This window comes from Rana temporaria, chromosome 1 (genome assembly GCF_905171775.1).
Source record: "Rana temporaria chromosome 1, aRanTem1.1, whole genome shotgun sequence".
Taxonomy (NCBI): domain Eukaryota; kingdom Metazoa; phylum Chordata; class Amphibia; order Anura; family Ranidae; genus Rana; species Rana temporaria.
The window spans coordinates 466,238,237-466,258,151 of NC_053489.1; the positions used below are offsets into that span (position 1 = coordinate 466,238,237).

At 44.8% G+C, this 19,915-nt stretch overlaps 1 protein-coding gene across 2 annotated transcripts in view; it reads left to right on the forward strand.

Annotated features, from left to right (window-relative positions):
- The window catches only part of LOC120917126 (complement C3-like), a 284,580-nt gene that overhangs the window by 148,962 nt on the left and 115,703 nt on the right, over nucleotides 1-19,915 (forward strand). For both annotated transcript variants that reach the window (XM_040328185.1, XM_040328194.1), the window contains exons 15-17: nucleotides 11,940-12,069; nucleotides 15,255-15,329; nucleotides 17,782-17,970. In XM_040328185.1, coding sequence (XP_040184119.1) covers nucleotides 11,940-12,069; nucleotides 15,255-15,329; nucleotides 17,782-17,970 — 394 coding nt within the window. The remainder of the gene's footprint in view (nucleotides 1-11,939; nucleotides 12,070-15,254; nucleotides 15,330-17,781; nucleotides 17,971-19,915) is intronic.

Sequence of the window (19,915 nt, forward strand, 5' to 3'; positions counted from 1 at the left end):
GAATCTGTCATAGGCTCTGTCTAGTACTTCATTATAGTCTCCCACTGCTATTAAGGGAATGTCAGTTTTGTCCAACATAAATTCCACTAATTTCTGTAGGACATCAAACTTAAATGGGGGGGGGGATATAAATATTGGCGATAATATACTGCTTATTTTCAATAGAGCAGGCCAGGAACACATACCGCCCCTGCTCGTCTATCAAACTTCTCTCACATGTAAATGGCACACCTTTCCCCACCATTATGCTCACTCCTCTCGAATATGAGGAGTGTACAGAATGGTAGCGAAACGGGAATTTTCGTAGACCCAGTTGGGTCATCGTGTCCTTGGTCAGGTGTGTCTCCTGTAAGCAGAGTATCCCTGGCCCCCTTCCCTCCATTGAGGCCAGCACCAGTGCTTTCTTAGTGGGGTCCCCTAGCCCTCGTACGTTCCATGATTTAATCCTCAAAGCCATGGACTAAATAAAGTAGTAATGACATAAAATAAGCATAGTATAGAGCAACCAAATTTTTCTCATCCCCTTCTCTCTCCTCTTCCCCATCCCTCTGCCACTTATCAAAACCAAGACCTCTCCTCTATGATGACCAAGATACCTCTTTCCCCCAAAATTCCCTCCCACTTTTCCCCTCCCCCCTCCCATCCTCCCCCCTCCCCAATCTCCCCTCCCCCCTGCCCACCTGGGCTTCCCCATAGGGCTTCACCTGTGACCTCACCACCCTCATCTAACCACAACCATCCTCCCATTCTCGCACTTATTCACCTCTCTCCCTCAGCAGAGGAGCGAGAGCCTCTCATCTCCCCCCCCATCCCCCTAATCAAATTCAAGTTCCGAGCCTCCATCTCTCAGGGCCGAGAAAGAGAATATCTGCCTTCCCCCCCCCCCTCCCAAGAAAAAAAAAAATAAAAAAAAAATAAAGGGGGGAAAAAGGGGGGGGGATAAAGAAAGGAGGAAGGAGAAGAGGGACTCCACGGTTGATCAAATTAGTCCAATTATCGATCAACTTACCCAACCTACATGATTGGAGTCATTAGCGTAATAAGAGTGAACATAGTACCCCCCCACCCCCGAGTTAGTTGGGTAAACCAATTATCCGTGTGTGTGGTAACTCAGGCAGACTAGAACCTCTAATAATGTATAAATAAGCATAATACAAAAAGTGTCAATAAAGTGTCAATCAATTCAAAACAACACCCTCTATACCCCAAATGCCCCCCTTCCCCTTACAGAAAAAGACGGGTCCCCCTCCCTCCCCCTTCCCCACCACCTACCCCCTCTCCCTGAAACAAGAAGAGAAAGCCTCAAAGTAGTGGAATATTTAGTGCCATTAATCTTATAGTGCAAGTTTCCTTGTATACCCAATTGAACTATATATATATATATATACATAAAAAAAATATATAAAATATATATATATATAAAAGAGAAAAAAAAAAAAAAAACAATTTTCCCAGCTAATTGTCTGTACATATACAGACTTAAAAACTTAAACAGATTAGGATCATTAGCAACTTGCTATATGAACTTTGTGTGACTATATAAATAACAGTAAGTGACAATAAGTACGTATCACGCCCTCCCAGACAAAAAAAAAAAAAAGGGGGGGGGGACCTCCCCCTCCCCTTCCCCTTAAAAAAAAAAAAAAGAAAAAAAGAAAAAAAAAAAAAAAACCCCCACAGAACAGACAAGAAACAAACAAACCTCCCCCCCATATAATCAAATAGTGAGTCATTATAGTGTTATTGTTCTACAATGTTATTCTCCTTGTGTAATCAATCAAATTGTGAAACCCCCCCACAAAATAGTGAGACTTTATAGTGTTATTCATCTTATAGTGCTCCCTTTTCCTTTTTCTTTCTTTCCCCTTGTGTAGGCAATCAGGTTGTGAGAGAAAGGGGAAAGAAAAAAAAAAAAAAGCATAACTATTACTTAAAAAAGAAAAAAAAAGAAAAAGGAATGCCCCTCCAAAAAGAAAAAGGGGGGAGACATATAGTTATGTTGTATTGATGTCTAGAAATCCTTGCTGTTTGTCTCCAGCCATTGTGCCACCTCTGCCGGTGAGTTGAAAAAAAGGGTTCGGCCCAAGGCTGTAACCCGTAAACGGGCCGGGTACTGTAAGGCGTAGACCACCTTATGTTGCTGTAGGGTGCGCTTTATTTGCGTAAATTCCGCTCTGCGTTTTTGTAGGTCTGGAGAGAAGTCGGGGTAAAATGAAATTCTTGCTCCGTTGTACGTAATATCTCCTCTTTCCCTGGCTTTTTGTAGAAGAGTGACTTTATCGCCATAGTAGAAGAGCTTAAAAAGTAGTGATCTAGGACGCCCTCCTTCCTGCGGGGGTTTGAAAGGAACTCGATGGGCCCTCTCAATGGAGAAAAAGGGTGAGAAAGTGTCAGGGCCAAAGATTTCCCTGAGCCAGCCCTCAATGAAGGATATAGTGTTGGGCCCCTCACTTCGTTCCGGAAGACCAATCACTCGAACGTTATTTCTTCGAAGTCTGTTCTCGATTTCATCTAGTTTGGCTGCTTGTTGATTCGTTTTCTCCTGTAGTTCTCCGAGTTCCTTCTCAAATGGATATAGGGTGTCCTCTACCGTACTAACTCGTTCCTCCAGGGTAGTAACTCGTTCGACAGTCTTGCGCATGTCTTGATGAATTGAAGCAAGTTCATCCCTCAGGCTCTTTAGCTGGTTGTCGAAGCCTACCATGAATTCCTTACAATCATTGACAGCCCGCAGAACATCCTTCAATGTGGGCTCATCTACTGGTTCAGGACTGGGTAGGGTGGTGAAATCTGGTATCGCAGGCGCAGCCAATGCAGATGCATTTCCGTGTGCCTCCCCCCCAGGTCCCTTGGCGGTCTGGGCCTTAGTCACGGTTGAGTTTGTGGGGTTAGTTGATTTAAGGACCCCCGACCCCTGGCTTTTCCTAGCAGTCGATGCTCCTACAGGGCCCTTAATATGTGTAGCTGATGGCGATAGGCCTCCTTTTATAGGGGATTGCGATTGTACTTGTGGTGCAGGCTGAGAGGGGTGAAAAAAGCGCTCCAGCTTAGCCGCCGCAGCCTGACTACCCTTCTCTTTCCCCTTAGTGGATCGTGTGTTAGGGGCCCCCTCTAAGTGTTGCTGGTCCTCAGACCCGCGTTTATTGGTCATGGTGAACATGGGGATAGGAGGAAAAAAGGAAGCCACAAAGAGAGATGGCTCACCAGTGGTGGGACAAAAAAAAAAAAAGGGGGGGGGGGTGGATCTACTAGCAGCGCCTCAATACTATCGGTACTGTCAGGGACCCCCTATCCTAGCAGTCTATGATAGTCCATATAGGAGCGCAATCTCCTTTTGGGGTTAAGTAGCCTGCAGATTATATAGGTTTATGGTTCTTGTGTTATAGCATGTGTCCCATATACCTTAACCATCACTCTTTGCAAATAAAAAAAGCAGTCATTATTTGTAGGTTTTTAAATCCACTCCTCCCTTTTCTCTCCCCCTTTCTACGGATCACAGTCTATTAAGAGTAGAGGTAACACAGATAACACTGGGATTCAGCAAAGTCTCAGATGCCAGATAATAGAGCAGCCACCAGGGGCCTTAAATGGCTATATCTGCATATTGAAGCAGTCTCCTTACCGGTATCTCCGTTAACAGTGTCCCGGTCCTGTATAGTCCCCTCTATCCCCTCCGGTTGCACCTCTGATGGGGCCCGTCGCTACCATCCAGCTCTCCAGTCTGTCTCTCCAGCTCTAGCCAGCGTGTCAGCGTGTCAGCCAGACCCCCCTCGCAGGATCCCGTAATCTCGCGATATCTCGGGAGCGGCGTCGAGGAAGCTCTGGTTCCACCCTCCTCTCCTGCTGAGTGCGATGTGATCCGGCCAAGCAAATCAACGGGCGCGCAGCCAGTGGGCAGTCGGGGGACCCTTTCGCCGTCCGGTATCCAGCAGCCCCGACACAGCTCGACACTCCTCCTTCAGCTCTGGTCAGTCAAAGAGGCGGGAGGCAAAGGCAGATCTCAAGGATCTTTTAGGATCCGACGGTGTAATTCAATTACACATGTCGGATCTTAGGGCTAGCTATGCGTAACTGATTCTATGAATCAGTCGCATAGTTAGAACGGCCCTAAAACAGAGATACGACGGCGTATCAGGAGATACGCCGTCGTATCTCTTTTGTGAATCTGGCCCCCGGTACCTGTAAAAAACTGGCACCCCCGAAATGTGCTAAATGTGGCACCAGAGGGGCGAGGGATCAGATAAGTGGAAGATACACTTTTGGGTGGAACTCAGTTTTAAAGCAACAGCAATTTGTCAATATTTGGTGGATATTGGTTGAAAAAAATATATACTATATTTCTCGGCGTATACCACGCACTTTTTTGCCCTGAAAATCACCCGCTTTCCCGCGCCGAGTTTGAATACTGCGCCGACATATACCGAGCGCAGTACACTTATGTATTGTCGGGCAGTCTCGGCTCCTCCCGCGCTGATGTCCTGGACGTACAGGACGTCAGCGCGAGAGTAGCCGAGCATTGCCGACAATACACGAGTGTACTGCGCTCTGTATATGTTGGCACAGTATTCAAACTCGGCGCGGGAAACGAGCGGGGAGGTCGTGAGGACGCCACAGAAGGACGCCGGACCCGACGAAGAGGACACCCGAAGCCGCAGACGGACGCTGGACCCGACGAGGCCGCCGATGGACGCCGCGCAAGACACCAAAACTAAGTACAAAAAACTTTTTTCCACAGGAATTCGGGGCAACTTTAGGGGTGCGCGCTATACGCGGGAGCGCGCTATACCCCGATAAATACGGTATAATTGCAAAACACAATTATGGGTAGAGTGCTATTATTTTTGTGGAAAAACAGCAAAAAATTACTTATTGCTTGTATAAATGGAAATACAAACATGGCATACATTGGTAGCTTTATATATAACCTTATCTCTAGTCACTTGGGGCCATATTCTCAAACAAGTTACGCCGGTGTATCTACTGATACACCGGCGTAAATCGAATTTCCCGCCGGCGTATCATTGTTTTGTATTCACAAAACAAGATACGCCGGATTTAGGCTAGGATCCGACTAGTGTAAGTCACTTACACTGTCGGATCCTAAATGTAATTCGCCGCCGGCCGCTAGATGGCGTTTACGTTCAGGTCTCATTTGTTTATGCAAATGAGCCTGATACGCCGATTCCCGAACGAAATCGCGTCGCGTAACCGTCGCTTACGTCGTTTGCGTAAGCGTAAGGTTACCCCTGCTATATGAGGGGTAACCTTACGCCAGTCCCACGTATGCCATGTTAAGTATGGCGTCGGGTCCGCGTCGTCTTTTCCCGTCGGTTACGTCGTTTTACTAAGTCGTTCTTGAATACGACTTTACATCAATGACGCACACGTCGGCGTCATTGACGTTTTCCGTCGAGAACTGGAGCATGCGCACTGGGCTATTTTAAGCCCGGCGCATGCGCAGTTCGAACAGCACGGGGGCGTGCTTAATTTAAATACAAGCCGCCCCCTTGGAATTACGCGGGGATACGCCGGGCCAATTACACTACGCCGCCCCAAACTACGGAGCAAGTGTTTGGGGAATACAGCACTTGCTCCTGTAAGTTGGGGTGGAGTAGTGTAAATGGCTTACGCTACGCCCGCCTCAAATCTACGAGAATATGGCCCTTGGACATTAAGTCCAAATGGAATAATAAAAAGGGTCTAAGACAAGTTCTTTCTCAACTGATGCCATTGCCGATAGCAACCATCTATGATTTTTTTACACACTGCACACTCCTTTGAACATTTTATAGCTGATGGGCTATGCTCCAGTAGAGACAAAGCTTGTCTCATACATCTTTTATTGGGCCAGATTCACGTAGCGCAGCGGATCTATAGATCCGCTCGTTCTACGTGAATTAAGATCCGCTCCCGCAAGTTTAGGAGGCAAGTGGCTAATTCACAAACCACTTACCTCCAAACTTGCGACGGCGGATCCTAAATCCCCCGGCGGAATTCAAATTCCGCGGCTAGGGGAGTGTACTATTTAAATCAGGCGCGTTCCCGCGCCGATTTAAATGCGCATGCGCCATCCGGGGAATTTCCCGGCGTGCATTGCTCCCACTGACGTCGCTAGGACGTCAGTGGTTGCGACGCTTACGTAAAAGACGTCCATCCGTATTCTAGAACGACTTACGCAAACGACGTTAAAAAATTTAAATTCGACGCGGGAACCTCGGCTATACTTAACATTGGCTGCGCCTGATGAAAGCAGGGGTAAGTATACGACGGATACGCCGCTACGGAAACGTCGTAAGAAGACTGCGTCGGGTCCGCGTACGTTCGTGAATTTGCGTATCTCGCTGATTTACATATTATTTATCGTAAATCAGCGGGAACGCCCCCGGCGCCATTTTTAAATCGAAAAAAAGATCCGACAGTGTAACACAGTTACACCTGTCAGATCTAAGCCCTATCTATGCGTATCTGATTCTATGAATCAGGCGCATAGATAGGACCAGTTTACGTCAGAGATACGATGGTGTATCTGTAGATACACCGTCGTATCTCTTTGTGAATCTGGCCCATTAAGTCCCCAATTGGGCTGTTTGGCTCCATATCTGGTCTATGGCCCGGATTCACATATATCGGCGCATATTTATGCCGCCGTAGCGTATCGTTTTTACGCTACGCCGGCGCAGCGCGGAGAGGCATGCACTGCATTCAGCAAGCCATTGCTCACCAAGATGAGCCAGCGTATCGTATTTGCAAAGGCGCAGGCCAGCGTAAGTGTAAGTGGGCGTGACCCCATGCAAATGGTGGTCCGAGCGTGTCGCAGTGGTTTACGTCCTAGGTATCTTAAACGGCGCATGCGCCGTGACGCGAACGTATGTCCCGCTCCTCTCTGTGCATGCTGACAACTACTCCCAGCGTAACCCCTACGATACGCCGGCCCACCGCCTATGCCCAGAGCATAAATATGCCCAGACATGCGCCAGTCGAGCGCAAAAGTACACCAGCAGCTTGTCTTCCGTGGTGCAGGTACTTTTGCATTCTGAGCGATGTCTGCTCCTGAGACTGAGAGGGAGAGGAGGGAAAAAAAATTCAGCTGAGGAGAGGGCCATCCTGATCTCTGCCATTTCTATGTACGATGTGTACCTCCATTGCACACAGAGTCGCATGGCCAGCAAGGTCAGGAAAGAAGAGATCCTCCAGGAGGTCACCCTGGAGATCAATGCCCTTGGAATATGAGAGAAGGACCTCTAAGGACATTGGTAAAAAAAATCAATGACCTGCGTCGTCAGGTCAGAGAGAAGCTGGCCAGGGTGAAGAGGCACGCCAGGGGCACGGGAGGCGGGCCAGCCAGTACTGTCAGGCTCACTGCCGATGAGGAGGTGATCGCCAGATATCTGGAGCGGGAGCAAGTGGAGGGTCTGGAGGGCTTTGACTCCAGTGAACAGGCCTTGAGGACAGGTACTGTAAGGCCGGGTACACACGGACAAACATGTATGGTGAAAGCGGTCCGTCGGACCGTTTTCACCATACATGTCTGCCAGAGGGCTTCTGTACGATGGTTGTACACACCATCGTACAGAAGTCCGCGCGTAAACAATACGCGGGGCGTGTCCGCGGTGTCGCCGCGTCGATGACGCGGTGTCGCCGCGACAATGACGCGGCGACGTGCGCGGCCCGCCTTTAAAATGCTTCCACGCATGCGTCGAAGTCATTCGACGCATGCGAGGGACGGCGGGCGCCTGGACATGTACGGTAGGTCTGTACTGACGACCGTACATGTCCGAGCGGGCTGAATTCCAGCGGACTGTTTTAAAACAAGTCCAGGAATATTTGTCTGCTGGGAAAAGGCCCGGCGGGCAAATGTTTGCTGGAATTCGGCCCGCTCGCGCCCACACACGACCAAACATGTCTGCTGAAACTGGCCTGCGGGCCAGTTTCAGCAGACATGTTTGCTCGTGAGTATGGGGCCTAAGTGTGTTTTACCCCCCATCCAGTGTGTAGCATGTGAGGGGATGCAAGGGAAGATGTGACAAGTGTGTGGGTCCACCAACATGTGAATGCTTTGTGTCATCCACAGATGTGCTGGAGGGAGCGGGGCCATCGTCTGCTGCTGGTCGACCCACGCTATCCCCGGAAGAGAGTGCCCACACCTCTCTAGAGGTAGTTGAGGAGGAGCATGTGGATCTGGAGGAATGTGTCTACCTCGAGGAGGATAACATCTTCCCTGGACCCTCCCAAACCTCTCCCCCATCAGGGGAAGCCCCTCAACCTCCCCCATCAGGGGAAGCCCCTCAACCTCCCCCCATCAGGGAAAGCCCCTCAAGGGCCACCCCGTACAGACGGGCCCAAGCCTCTCCAGCCCCCTGGAAGGCTTTGCGGAAGACAAGGGGTGTACCCGAATCCCTACAACAAGGGCTTGCGAGGGAACAGGGCCGCCAGACACGCCACATGGGTGCTATTGCGCCGTGTGGCAGACAGCCTGGCCTCCTCAGCCAAGACCCAGGCTGAATGCACAGTGGCTGTGCAGGGCACCGCAGCCACTGTGCAGCAGTGCCTCACACAGCAGGCTGAGCAGAGCACCTCAATCTCTGACAGCCTGCAGGATGTGAGTGCTAACTGCGCTGCTATGGTGACCTGCATGGGTGACCAAGCCCAGACCCTGGAGGCCATGCGGCAGCACATGGAGGCAGGGGGTCCCTCGCCATCTGGTGACCAGGGCTCTAATGTGCAGGCCAGCCTGGAGCGACATACCCAGCCCATTTGGGAGCTGCAGGCCACAGCAGCAGGCCTCGTGGCAGAGGTGAAGAGCCTGGGAGTGGCTATACAGGCCAACACTGCTGCCATCGAGGCGAAGGGAAGGCAGACCAGGCGCCACCAGCGGCACACCACCACCCGCCAGCTGCGGATGCAGGCGCAGACGAACTCTGTCCTCACTCGCATTTCCCTTGCGTTGGAGGGCACGCAGCCAGCATCTGCCAGGAGTGACAGACCCGGGGATGATCCTCCTCCTGATGCCCCACCCCCCCCCACCCGAGGCTCCCCCCAGACAACTGAGGAGCCGGAGCCGTGGCACCAAGCCTGGCCCACGACAGGGAAAATGAGTGCTCTTTTTTTTTTTTTGCTCAGATTATGAGCTTTTTTTTTTTTTTGGAGAGACGTGCATAGATGTGCCGTCCTCCAGTAAGGGCATGCCATGTCGGCCAATGGCATGATCCCTTTTATTTTTTTTGTAGTGACTGCACACGGTCAGTAGTGCAGGCTACAGCGTGACTGGTGTGTGAATGTGTGGGTGACATTCCTGCCAGCAAGGCGTGTCACCTTGGGTCGTCAGGAAGAGGTTATCCCCACGACCGTGTGAATGTGGTATGAATGGACAGCAACACCATTGGGGCCATGGCGTGGCGTTGCTGCTCCCAAGTCCTGCATGGTGGACTTGGGCTAAACCAATGTGAAGTGGATGTGGTGTGTGTGAGCACAGGACCCCAGATGGCAAGTCACCTTTTTTTTTATTTTTTAGGAAAAATTATTTTTTTGATATTTAAAAAAAAAAAATATTATTTTTAGTTTCTTTTTTTATATATTTTTCTTTATTTCGTCTTTCTCAATTCGCGGCAGCACCCCCCCAGGCCCATGCCTAAAGCTGTGTAAGGGGCCCCATAATTCCTGATGGCGGCCCTGCCTGGCATGTTGGCATACAGATGTGTTGTCCTGCAAGTGTAGTTGCTCAGGTTGTCCGTAACGGTGCTGCTGCAGCTGCTGTCCAGCTGACCTGTGCACGTCTGGTGCTGAGTTACACCTGCTTTATGGGGAATAACTTTAGACCGGACGTAGAACTTACGCACACCGCGCGTAGCCTGCGCCGGGCGCACGTACGTTCGTGAATCGCCGTATCTCCCTCATTTGCATATTTGAATACAAAATCAATGGGAGCGCCACATGCGTCCAGCGTAAATATGCGCCCACGATACGCTGGCGTAGACAAGTTACGTTGGTCGGATGAAGCCTATTTTCAGGCGTATCTAGTTTTGTGGGCATGGCGCATAGATACGACGGCGCATATTTACACTTACGCGGCGTATCTCGAGATACGTCGGCGTAAGTGCTTTGTGAATCCGGGCCTATGTGTTTAGATGCTTGGCTTTTTAATAAATGGTTAACAACTTGTTTTTGGTATAGGCGTACAGAAAATCAGCTTTATGATTTTTAGTTTTTTCACTTAGGTGTAAAGGTGTTGGATATTGACATGAACACATGTGGAGAAAAGGGTAGTATTTTAGCCTGTTTATGAGAATATAAAGTGTTTTATATGAAACTATAATAAAATATTCAACTTTTATAAAAGAGCATCAAGAAAACAGTGGTTCACATGTAATTCTTCCTTTTCTTTTGTTTTTGATGTATACAGTCATGGAGTCTGCACCCACTAACATTTGTGGTGAGCTTGTATCTAATATGCAGTGAAATAACTCCATTGCTTTTTTATATCAAATCAGTAGAGAAGCCTAGGTTGCTACTGCTGCTCCTCCATAGAAACAGTGCAATGAGTGAGCGCTGTTGTCCTATGACAAGACATTTTTTATTGCCAAAATAAAATAAACAAAAAAATCTTCAAAAATAAAAATTTAAATAGAACTGTCAAATTTAAGAAATGTTAAGCTGCAATATAGTAAATGTTTATTTTGGGTTTAGATGCACTTTAATTACTTGATGGAAATACAGTCTTTCCTGACAAAGAACTTGGGCTTTACCACCCCCAAGACACCTAAGCTATTCCTACTGAATAGTATGGTCAACTTTGTCACTAGTTCTCATGCCAGGACTGTCTTCCGATTAATCCGTTTCTACACTCAAAAATAACTGTATTATTTAATCATATACACCTGCCCACCATCCAGTATTATTATACAACTGATTAACAAAGCCTTACTTAAGTTAGAATATATATATGCAGCCAGCACATGCCCAATTAAATTCACCAAAGCAAACCATGGTTGGAGCAATTAGATTTTGTACATTGGATGTGAATTTGTCATGCTCAGACTAATTATATTTTTACATGCTTATTACACTGCTTTGTTTCCTACTGGGGACATGGATGCTGGGGAGGAGAGGAATGTATGGTCACATGTGTGGTTGTATTTGCCAAAACTTCCAATGCTGTTGGTTATTTAACAATGTAGTTAGTACGTTTCTGCGGAAAAAAAGGAAAAATAAAACACTTTTTTTAAACAAAAATTATGTTATTCTCACCTATGTTTTATCAGCACTGGAGATTCCTGAATATATTACTCAGGAAGGAAAATGCACATTTAAAGTCAGGAAAAGGGCATTATTATAAGTGGTTCAGCAATAGAGACCCCCATGTTTATCTCATTAAAGGTTTTCTTTAAAGCCCAACTCCAGGCAGTTGGGCTTTAAAGGCACAGTATAGGCACAACAAATAAAATCTCTTGCAAAAAAAAAACTCTTGCAGTCGGCCCCACGCACTGCAAGGGTTGATTACTTGTTATATCTAGAGGTGCCAGAATATGGAGAAATACCGTATTCCGGTCTCCAGCAGGCCCAATCCAGCGGTGCAACTCTGACGAGGCAGCCTCCTCTCTCAGCTGCTCGTGGCTGCAATCGATCACTTGATTCCTCTAAGTACAATGCAGGGGTATTAGCCCTGCAATGTACGTGATGATATTGAGGGACCACTTACAGACTGTAGCTTCAGGGGAAAAAGAACATTGCTTCTCTTTCTACTCCCTAGACATAACAAGCATTTAACCCTTACAATGTAGGGGAGTGGAGGGCCCACTAAAAGGGTAGGTTTAGAATTTTTCATGGAATTGGCCTTAATGATCATTTAAGTTGACTTTAGTACTGAAGCAGTGTTTTCTTGATAACCTAGGTAGTCCAGTGAATGATACATTTTTATAAACACGCATATCTGATTGATATAGATATGGGATGAAGTGCAGGAAGATGATCTTGGATGCTCAGCTGGTAGTGGAGAAAATGCATTGGGTGTGTTTCAAGATGCTGGACTGGATTTTGGAACCACAATGGAACTGGGAACGCCATCTAGAAAAGGTCAATAACAAATGTAATATTGTTTTAATGACTTCAATGACAAGTTATATAGAATTAAAAGAGGTCAGATTCATGTAAATCATATACAATAATACCAATCTGTATTCATTGTTTTTAGAACATGTTTCAATGTTTAATTTCTAATTATACATGCATTGGGCTACCTACAGTACTGTGTAAAAGTATTAGGCCCCATACACACAATAGAATCCATCCGCTGAAAAATCCCAGCGAATGGGTTTCAGCGGATAGATCCTATGGTGTGTACACTCCAAGCGGATCTGTTTCCGCGGATATATCTCCCCTGGGATGGATTCCAGCAGATCGAATATTCGCTGACATGCTAAACAAATCTATCTGCTGGAATCCATCCCAACGGATGGATCCGCTGGTCTGTATAGACTCACCGGATCCATCCGTCCGAAGGGATCCTCCGCATGCGTCGTAATGAATCGACGCATGCGTGGAATTCCTTATATGACAGCGTCGCGCACGTCGCCGCGTCATAATCGCGGCGATGGCGCGACACGTCATCGCCAGAGGATTTCGGCGCGGATTTCAATGGATTTATTTATCCGCGAATACGGTCCAGCGGACCGTTTCCGCGGATAAATACTCTCGAGGATTTCAGCGGATTTCTCTGCGATGGAGTGTACTCACCATCGCAGAGAAATCCGCTGAAATCCTCGAGAGTATTTATCCGCGGAAACGGTCCGCTGGACCGTATTCGCGGATAAATCCTCTCGTGTGTATGGGGCCTTAGACAGTTGTTAAGAAATGCTGTAAAGTAAGAATACTTTAAAAAATATATATTTTAATTGTTTATTTTTCACAAATTTACAAAATGCAAAGTGAGCAAGCAGAAAAAAAAAATCTAAATCAAATCAATATTTGTTAACTGCCCTTGGTTTCAAACCAGCATAAACTCTTCCAGGTACACGCAGTGCTTGTGCACACAATTTTTGAAGGGACTCAGCACATAGGTTGATTGAAACATCTTGGAGAACTGACCTCAGATCTTCTGTTGATGTAGGCTGCCTCAAATCCTTCTTTCTCTTCATGTAATTTCAGACAGACTTGATGATGTGGGGGCCAAATCTTCACTTACAGGACTCTTTGATCTTCTTTATGTTGAAAATAGTTCTTAATGAAATTGGCTGAATGTTTAGCGTTATTGTTCTGCTGCGGAATAAACTTAAGGCCAATCACATGCCTCCCTCATGGTATGGCACGTTGATGATGATGCATTCTTTTATGTCAAATTGGAAGCATTGGCTGTGTCCATGTGGTGCTGTGTCCCAGTTGACATTAGTGGGACTGCCTGCAGAGGGATGCACCTGAAACACCTGTGTTGATAAACATGACCCTTGCATGGGTGCACACTGTAGTTCACCCTGTATAGGTGAACTTAATAAAACAAAGGTTTTATTTGCACAACATTAGCAAATATATGCAGAAGCTGAAGTGCCACTTTTCAGAGAATATGAATGATATTGCAAAAACATTTCATTCACCCATGGTTAGTGTTTGGCTGAAGCCATTTATTATCATTCAACTGTGTTTACTCTTTTTAAATCATAATGACAACAGAAACTACCCAAATGACCCTGATTAAAAGTTTACATACCTTGGTGATTTTGGCCTGATAACATGCTCATAAGTTGACACAAAAGGGTTTGAATAGCTATTAAAGGTAACATCCTCACCTGTGATCTGTTTGCTTGTAATTAGTGTGTGTGTGTGTATAAAAGGTCAATGAGTTTCTGAACTCCTGACAGACTCTTGCATCTTTCATCCATTGCTGCACTGACGTTTCTGGATTCTGGGTCATGGGAAAAGCAAAAGAATTGTCAAAGGATCTGCGGGAAAAGGTAGTTGAACTGTATAAAACAGGAAAGGGAGATAAAAAGATATCCAAGGTATTGAGAATGCCAATTAGCAGTGTTCAAACTCCAATCGAGAAGTGGAAAATGAGGGATTCTGTTGAAGCCAAACCATGGTCAGGTGGACCAACTAAAATTTCACCCACAACTACGAGGAAAATTGTTAGTGATGCAAAGAAGAACCCACAAATAACTTCAGGTGAAATACATCACTCTTTGAAAACATTTGGTGTGGCTGTTACAAGATGCACAATAAGGAGGCACTTGAAAAAAGATGGGCGGCATGGTTGAGTCGCCAGAAGAAAGCCATTACTATGCAAATGACACAAAGTATCCCACTTACAATACACCAAACAGCACAGAGACCAGCCTCAAACCTTCTGGCACAAAGTCATTTGGAGTAATAAGACCAAAATTAAGCTTTTTGGCCACAATTATAAACGCTGCATTTGGAGAGAAGTCAACAATGCCTATGATGAAAGGTACGGAGGTGGATCGCTGATGTTTTGGGGATGTGTGAGCTATAAAGGCACAGTAAATTTGGTATGTTATCAAAAAATACTGGAGGAACATCAGCCAGGAAGCTGCGCATGGGACGTACTTGGACATTCCAACATGACAATGATCCAAAACACAAGGCCAAGTCGACCTTCAGCAGAATAAAGTGAAGGTTCTGGAGTGGCCATCTCAGTCTCCTGACCTCAATATCATTGAGGCGCTCTGGGGAGATCTCAAACATGCAGTTCATGCAAGACAGCCCAAGAATTTACAGAAACTGGAGGCTTTTTGCCAAGAGGAATGGGCAGCTTTACCATCTGAGAAGATAAAGAGCCTCATCCACAAATACCACAAAAGACTTCAAGCTGTCTTTGATGGTAAAGGGGGCAATACATGGTATTAAGAAATGGGGTATGTAAACTTTTGATCAGTGTAATTTGGTTGTTTCTGTTGCCATTATGATTTAAAAAGAGTAAACACTGTTGATTGCTAATAAATGGCTTCAGCCAAACACTAACCATGAGTGAAAGAAACGTTTTTGTGTTATCATTCATATTCTGAAAAATGGCCAAGAAATCATAAATTCTGCCAGGGTATCTAAACTTATGAGCACAACTGTGTGTGTATATATATATATATATATATATATATATATATATATATATATATATAATTACAGTATCTAATACACACACACATCTATAGCAGAACTGCAAAAATTGCTTTGGTACAAAATGGGCATACAGATGCAGAAACTTAGGTGGTTAAATAGTTATTTCATCTTATTTTTTCGCTTTCTTACAGATTTTACCTGCACTACAAAACTGCACAATCGCAGACGTCGCTCATATGAGTTGCTAGCAGCAAAACAAAAAAAAGGTAATGAATCATATATATTAGATATAAGATATGATGTACATTTCTATTCGGTAAATATGAGTAAGCTACAGTGGTATTAGTGGGGTTCAAATGTATGGGACTGGATACCTTCCAGGAACTGCCACAGAGTTTTACTTGCTGTAGAGAGCTAAAGAGTTTCTCTACTTGGGAATGCATTCCATGGGCCAACGATAAATTGACATAATTTTAACCCTCTGCACATAGGAATAAGTCTGAAAGTCACAAAGCTCACAACAGGGGACATAACTGTGTAGAAGGCAGTCTTATGGCATTATAAATGCATTATCATATCTCTCTACCTTTCATCTGGACCAGGGACCATAGGGCTTCTTAACCACTCATGATGCAAACTGAGAAATATGTCTGAACTGTAGTAGATAACTAATAAGAAAGAGGAAAAAGAAAATACATGGCTACAACAAAAGTTTGCATTATTGCCATATTTCAAGTCTGAGAGGAGGTTATAGCATGTTACAAAATTGTTAACCTATTTGACCCTGGTTCCAAAATGAAGCAATTGTGTGCTTGAATTTGCATTCTATCTTAATGTTCTCTTAACTTAAAGTGGAAATTTACCCATAACAACTTGTTAAAAACGAATGTTCTTTTTCCATATTAATACTTATGCTATGAGTGTGTGCTGTAAATTGCCTCCAGCATTGTTTCTGTTTCTTGTTGCAGTAAAACTTTAGGTTGTCAGCAAATCAAAATAGAGAGCAGCTGATCATGTATTACTGGAACAGTATAGGCACTTATTTTTAATGTTTTATACCTGCAAAGAGGCCAGCCTAAAGTAATCTAGCAGGACATTTTTTCCTGATTAAAGTTCCACTTTAATATTTCAATTCGATATATTAAAAAGCAATGCTTAAACACCAGTAATGAAGGCCCCTTGAACCCTCCTTGAGCCATGGTTCACACTGGAGCGTTTTGACATGCGATTTGACATGTCAAATCGGCGGCAATTGCCATCAATGGTACCTTCCTAATCGGTGCGATGCCGATCTGTACTACTGTTTGCAATTTTGAGCTGCAATTTACATTGACATCTGCACAGATGTCTCTGAAATCATGGGCAAAATCGAAACTGACATGCAGGAGTGAAATTGTGCGAGTTCAGCTGAACTTGCACGGCTTCATTCCCACAGCTCAGTGTGAACCTGGGCTCAAAGGGAGCCTTGACTGCTGGAAGCATGCTATCACTGTGGGTGTAAACCTAATACAGAGAGGTTAAGTGGCTCCATTATAATTGGATACAAAGACTTGAGGAAGGTGACTGGGTGGAGCCTGAATGCTAGAAAAAGGCTACGCTGGAGCACGTCCCTCTAATCTGGAGAGATTCAGCTGTCACAAGAGTTGTGCAACTGTCCCGCTCTTTGTGACCCTTTGTAACAGCTTTTTTTGCTGGTTTTGACCCTACCAACTAACTGATAGCAAGTAACATTTATAAGTAAAGTTGATTCAGGGATCAGGAAGGATTTTTTTCCCCTGCTGTAGCAAATTGGAACATGCTTTGCTGGGTTTTTTTCGCGTTCCTCTGGATCAACTGTGGGGGAAGGATTCTGTATATGGGACTGTATTTTTTTTTGGTTGAACTAGATGGACTTGTGTCTTTTTTCAACCTAACTATGTAACTGTGTAACTGATGTTGCTTTATGGGCTTTGCCCTCAAGTTAAAGTGATACTAAAGGTTCAGGTATTTAAAAAAATAAAAATAACAAACATGTCATACTTACCTCCACTGTGCAATTTGTTTTGCACAGAGTGGCCCGGATCGTCCTCTTCTGGGTTCCCATGGTGGCTCTCTTGGCTCTTCCCCGCAATAGCTAACCCCCTCTGGGAAGCTCTCTCCCAAGGGGGTTACCTTGCGGGCACACTCCTGTGTGCTCCCGTGTCATACACTCGGCGTGCATAGCCACCGAGTGTATGACTCGCCCGCGTCATTGGATTTGATTGACAGCAGCAGGAGCCAATAGCTGCGATGCTATCAATCTATCCAATGAAGAGAAGAGGTGGAGAAGAGGACGTCAGGGGTGAGCACAGCAGATGAACGGGCTCAGGTAAATAAAATGGGGGGGCTGGGGAGCCAGACAGCGCAAAGTGTTTTTTTCACCTTAATGCATAGGATGCTTTAAGGTGAATAAACACGAAGGTTTACAACCCCTTTAAACTCTGGGGTCAGTCTAATGCCTGTCTGATGGTAAGGGCAGGCCACTTGTGAGTGTGACTATGTGAGTTTATGTTTTATGGGTGCTCAAGTATGACTGTGACCTTGCTCTATTTCCAAATTAGACAGCTTCCATGTCTTTTTTTGGGGGAAAGGTATCAGTTTATTAGTTTGTCATAAACAAGCCTATGTTTCTCAGCAGTCAAGTATTTATATTGCATTTAATAAACTCAATATAGCTGTGAATAATTCTTCAACTTTCAGCAAGCGAATCTCCTGCTCATCTAAGGCCATGTTGTTTGGCTGGATTACACGAGAGCCCTATGGGACTGGACTGTACTTCACGAAAGAAACATGTTCAGGAACAGGAATGTGCAGACTTATTCTTTGAGTGCTGTATACATGCAGAAAAGTTACGAGAACAAATGAGCAAAGATTTGGAATGGGAGAGATGTAAGTATGAGATTTTCATTCATTATTTAGCAAGTTTTTTTGCAATTGCATCTTGTGTCAGCTGCACTGCAGCACAAAGAGGGATACTTTTTCACCCATGTGGGGTAATGCGTCTATTCTCAGAGAATAGTAGCTTTACCACACAGGTGAAGAATACACTACTCTTTTCATCTATGTAGGATAATGCACCTATTAGAGAATGGCAGCGAAACTTTGTTACAATGAAAAAATTATAATCTTAGTTTCCTTAGGCACAAAGACAACATACAACAATTATAGGCACGGCTAACAGCAGGAATTTAACTATACATATTCATCTTGCAAAGACACTTGACCCTCTGAACTAATGAATAAATAAACAAATTGATTTCTAATGTTCATGACATGAAAACTGGAGTGTAAATCCATAAATGGAACATCCCGAGCAGTGTTTTGGGGGTGCATGTTCAAAGGAACCTCTATCCCTTTCAGTTTGAAAACTGTGCTGTGTAGCACAAAGCAAGCCAGCATCACTTTTATTGCATTTTCCACACGCAGTAGTATGGTGGAAAGGAGTACATGCCACTTAGCAGTACAAAGTCTAAATCCATTTGATGGGCATGTCTTAATCAGTTGGTAAATATTTTCTCTTTGTGGCTAAGTCCATGTCCACTGTAGGGCTGCATCAAATGCTATGATGACATGTGGCAGACTCGGCTCTGTTGTACATGGAAGAGGTCTCCCTGGGGAGGTCCCAGAGATGTCCTTCATACAGCTGACACCCCATAGCACACTGTCTGAAGATTTTGGAATCTTCTTGACTCCTGTAGGCTTCCACATCAATAGATATGAAACAGCGGTAATCCTAATGGAACAATAGAAAAGTATTTCTTGTAGTTGAAATACTTAGATCCAGAGTTGATGGCATTTTCCCCCTAACATGTTTTCCGTCAAGGGCTCCAATACTTATATTGGGAAACAGATTTTTCTCCCAAAATGTATCTGCCATCTCTTTTCACATATTTTCTGTTGGCTGAGGCATCACAATATGACGCAACTCCTCCCACAATGCCAAGCAGGTTTCCCAAGTCACCTCTGCCATCATGCTCACACACATTAAAGGAGTTGTAAAGGAAAAAAATGTTTTGCCTAAAATTAATGTCTGTAAGGTAGACAGACAGAATAGTGTAATGATTCTGTTAAAAAAAACGAGTAAATACCTATTAAATTCCTTCATCTATATCACCTCCGGTGTTCTAGTTTCTGTTTTGTCATTCACTTCCTGGTTTGCGGCGCTCGTTCATGTAAGAACTACATTTCCCAGTATGCATTGCGGCACGCCCAGTAATTCACACCTCCTTGAAGTCTCTAATATGTAGAGAGCGTCCTGCCACACAGATGTAGTTCCCAGGAGGAGTCCAGCACGTTACTGACCATCACAGAAAAGCCTCCCTTCACGGTGGTGAGTAACAATCAGACAAGCAGGAAGTGAACAGAACAGAGAAGAAATAGAGCAACTTCTGAGCAAAAACGAACAATAAGGAAGTGAAAAGAGTAATGTCTGCAGGTAAAGGATGCTTTTTTATGAAAACATTTTTTTTCCTTTACAACCCCTTTAAGAAACAGTGGTGGAGAGATGCAAAACGTTGTCTTGCTGCCAGAAACCTAGAGAAATATTAAAAATAAGTATATTAAAAAAATTATACACACACACAAGCATGTATCCACTATTATACAATTAAAAGAAGAGAAAACAAATGAAAAAATTATAAATAAATGAAAAAATAAAAAGTGATACCAAAAAAGTGTCTTTGAGGTGTTATATCTCAAAGAAAAACATTCATATGAAATGCCAATAAACATATAACATGGTAGGTGAATTAATCAATATGAAATAGTGATCAAAGAAACTATTGCATGTGCTCAAAAGTAATATATATATAAGTGTAATGACCGAGATGTGAGC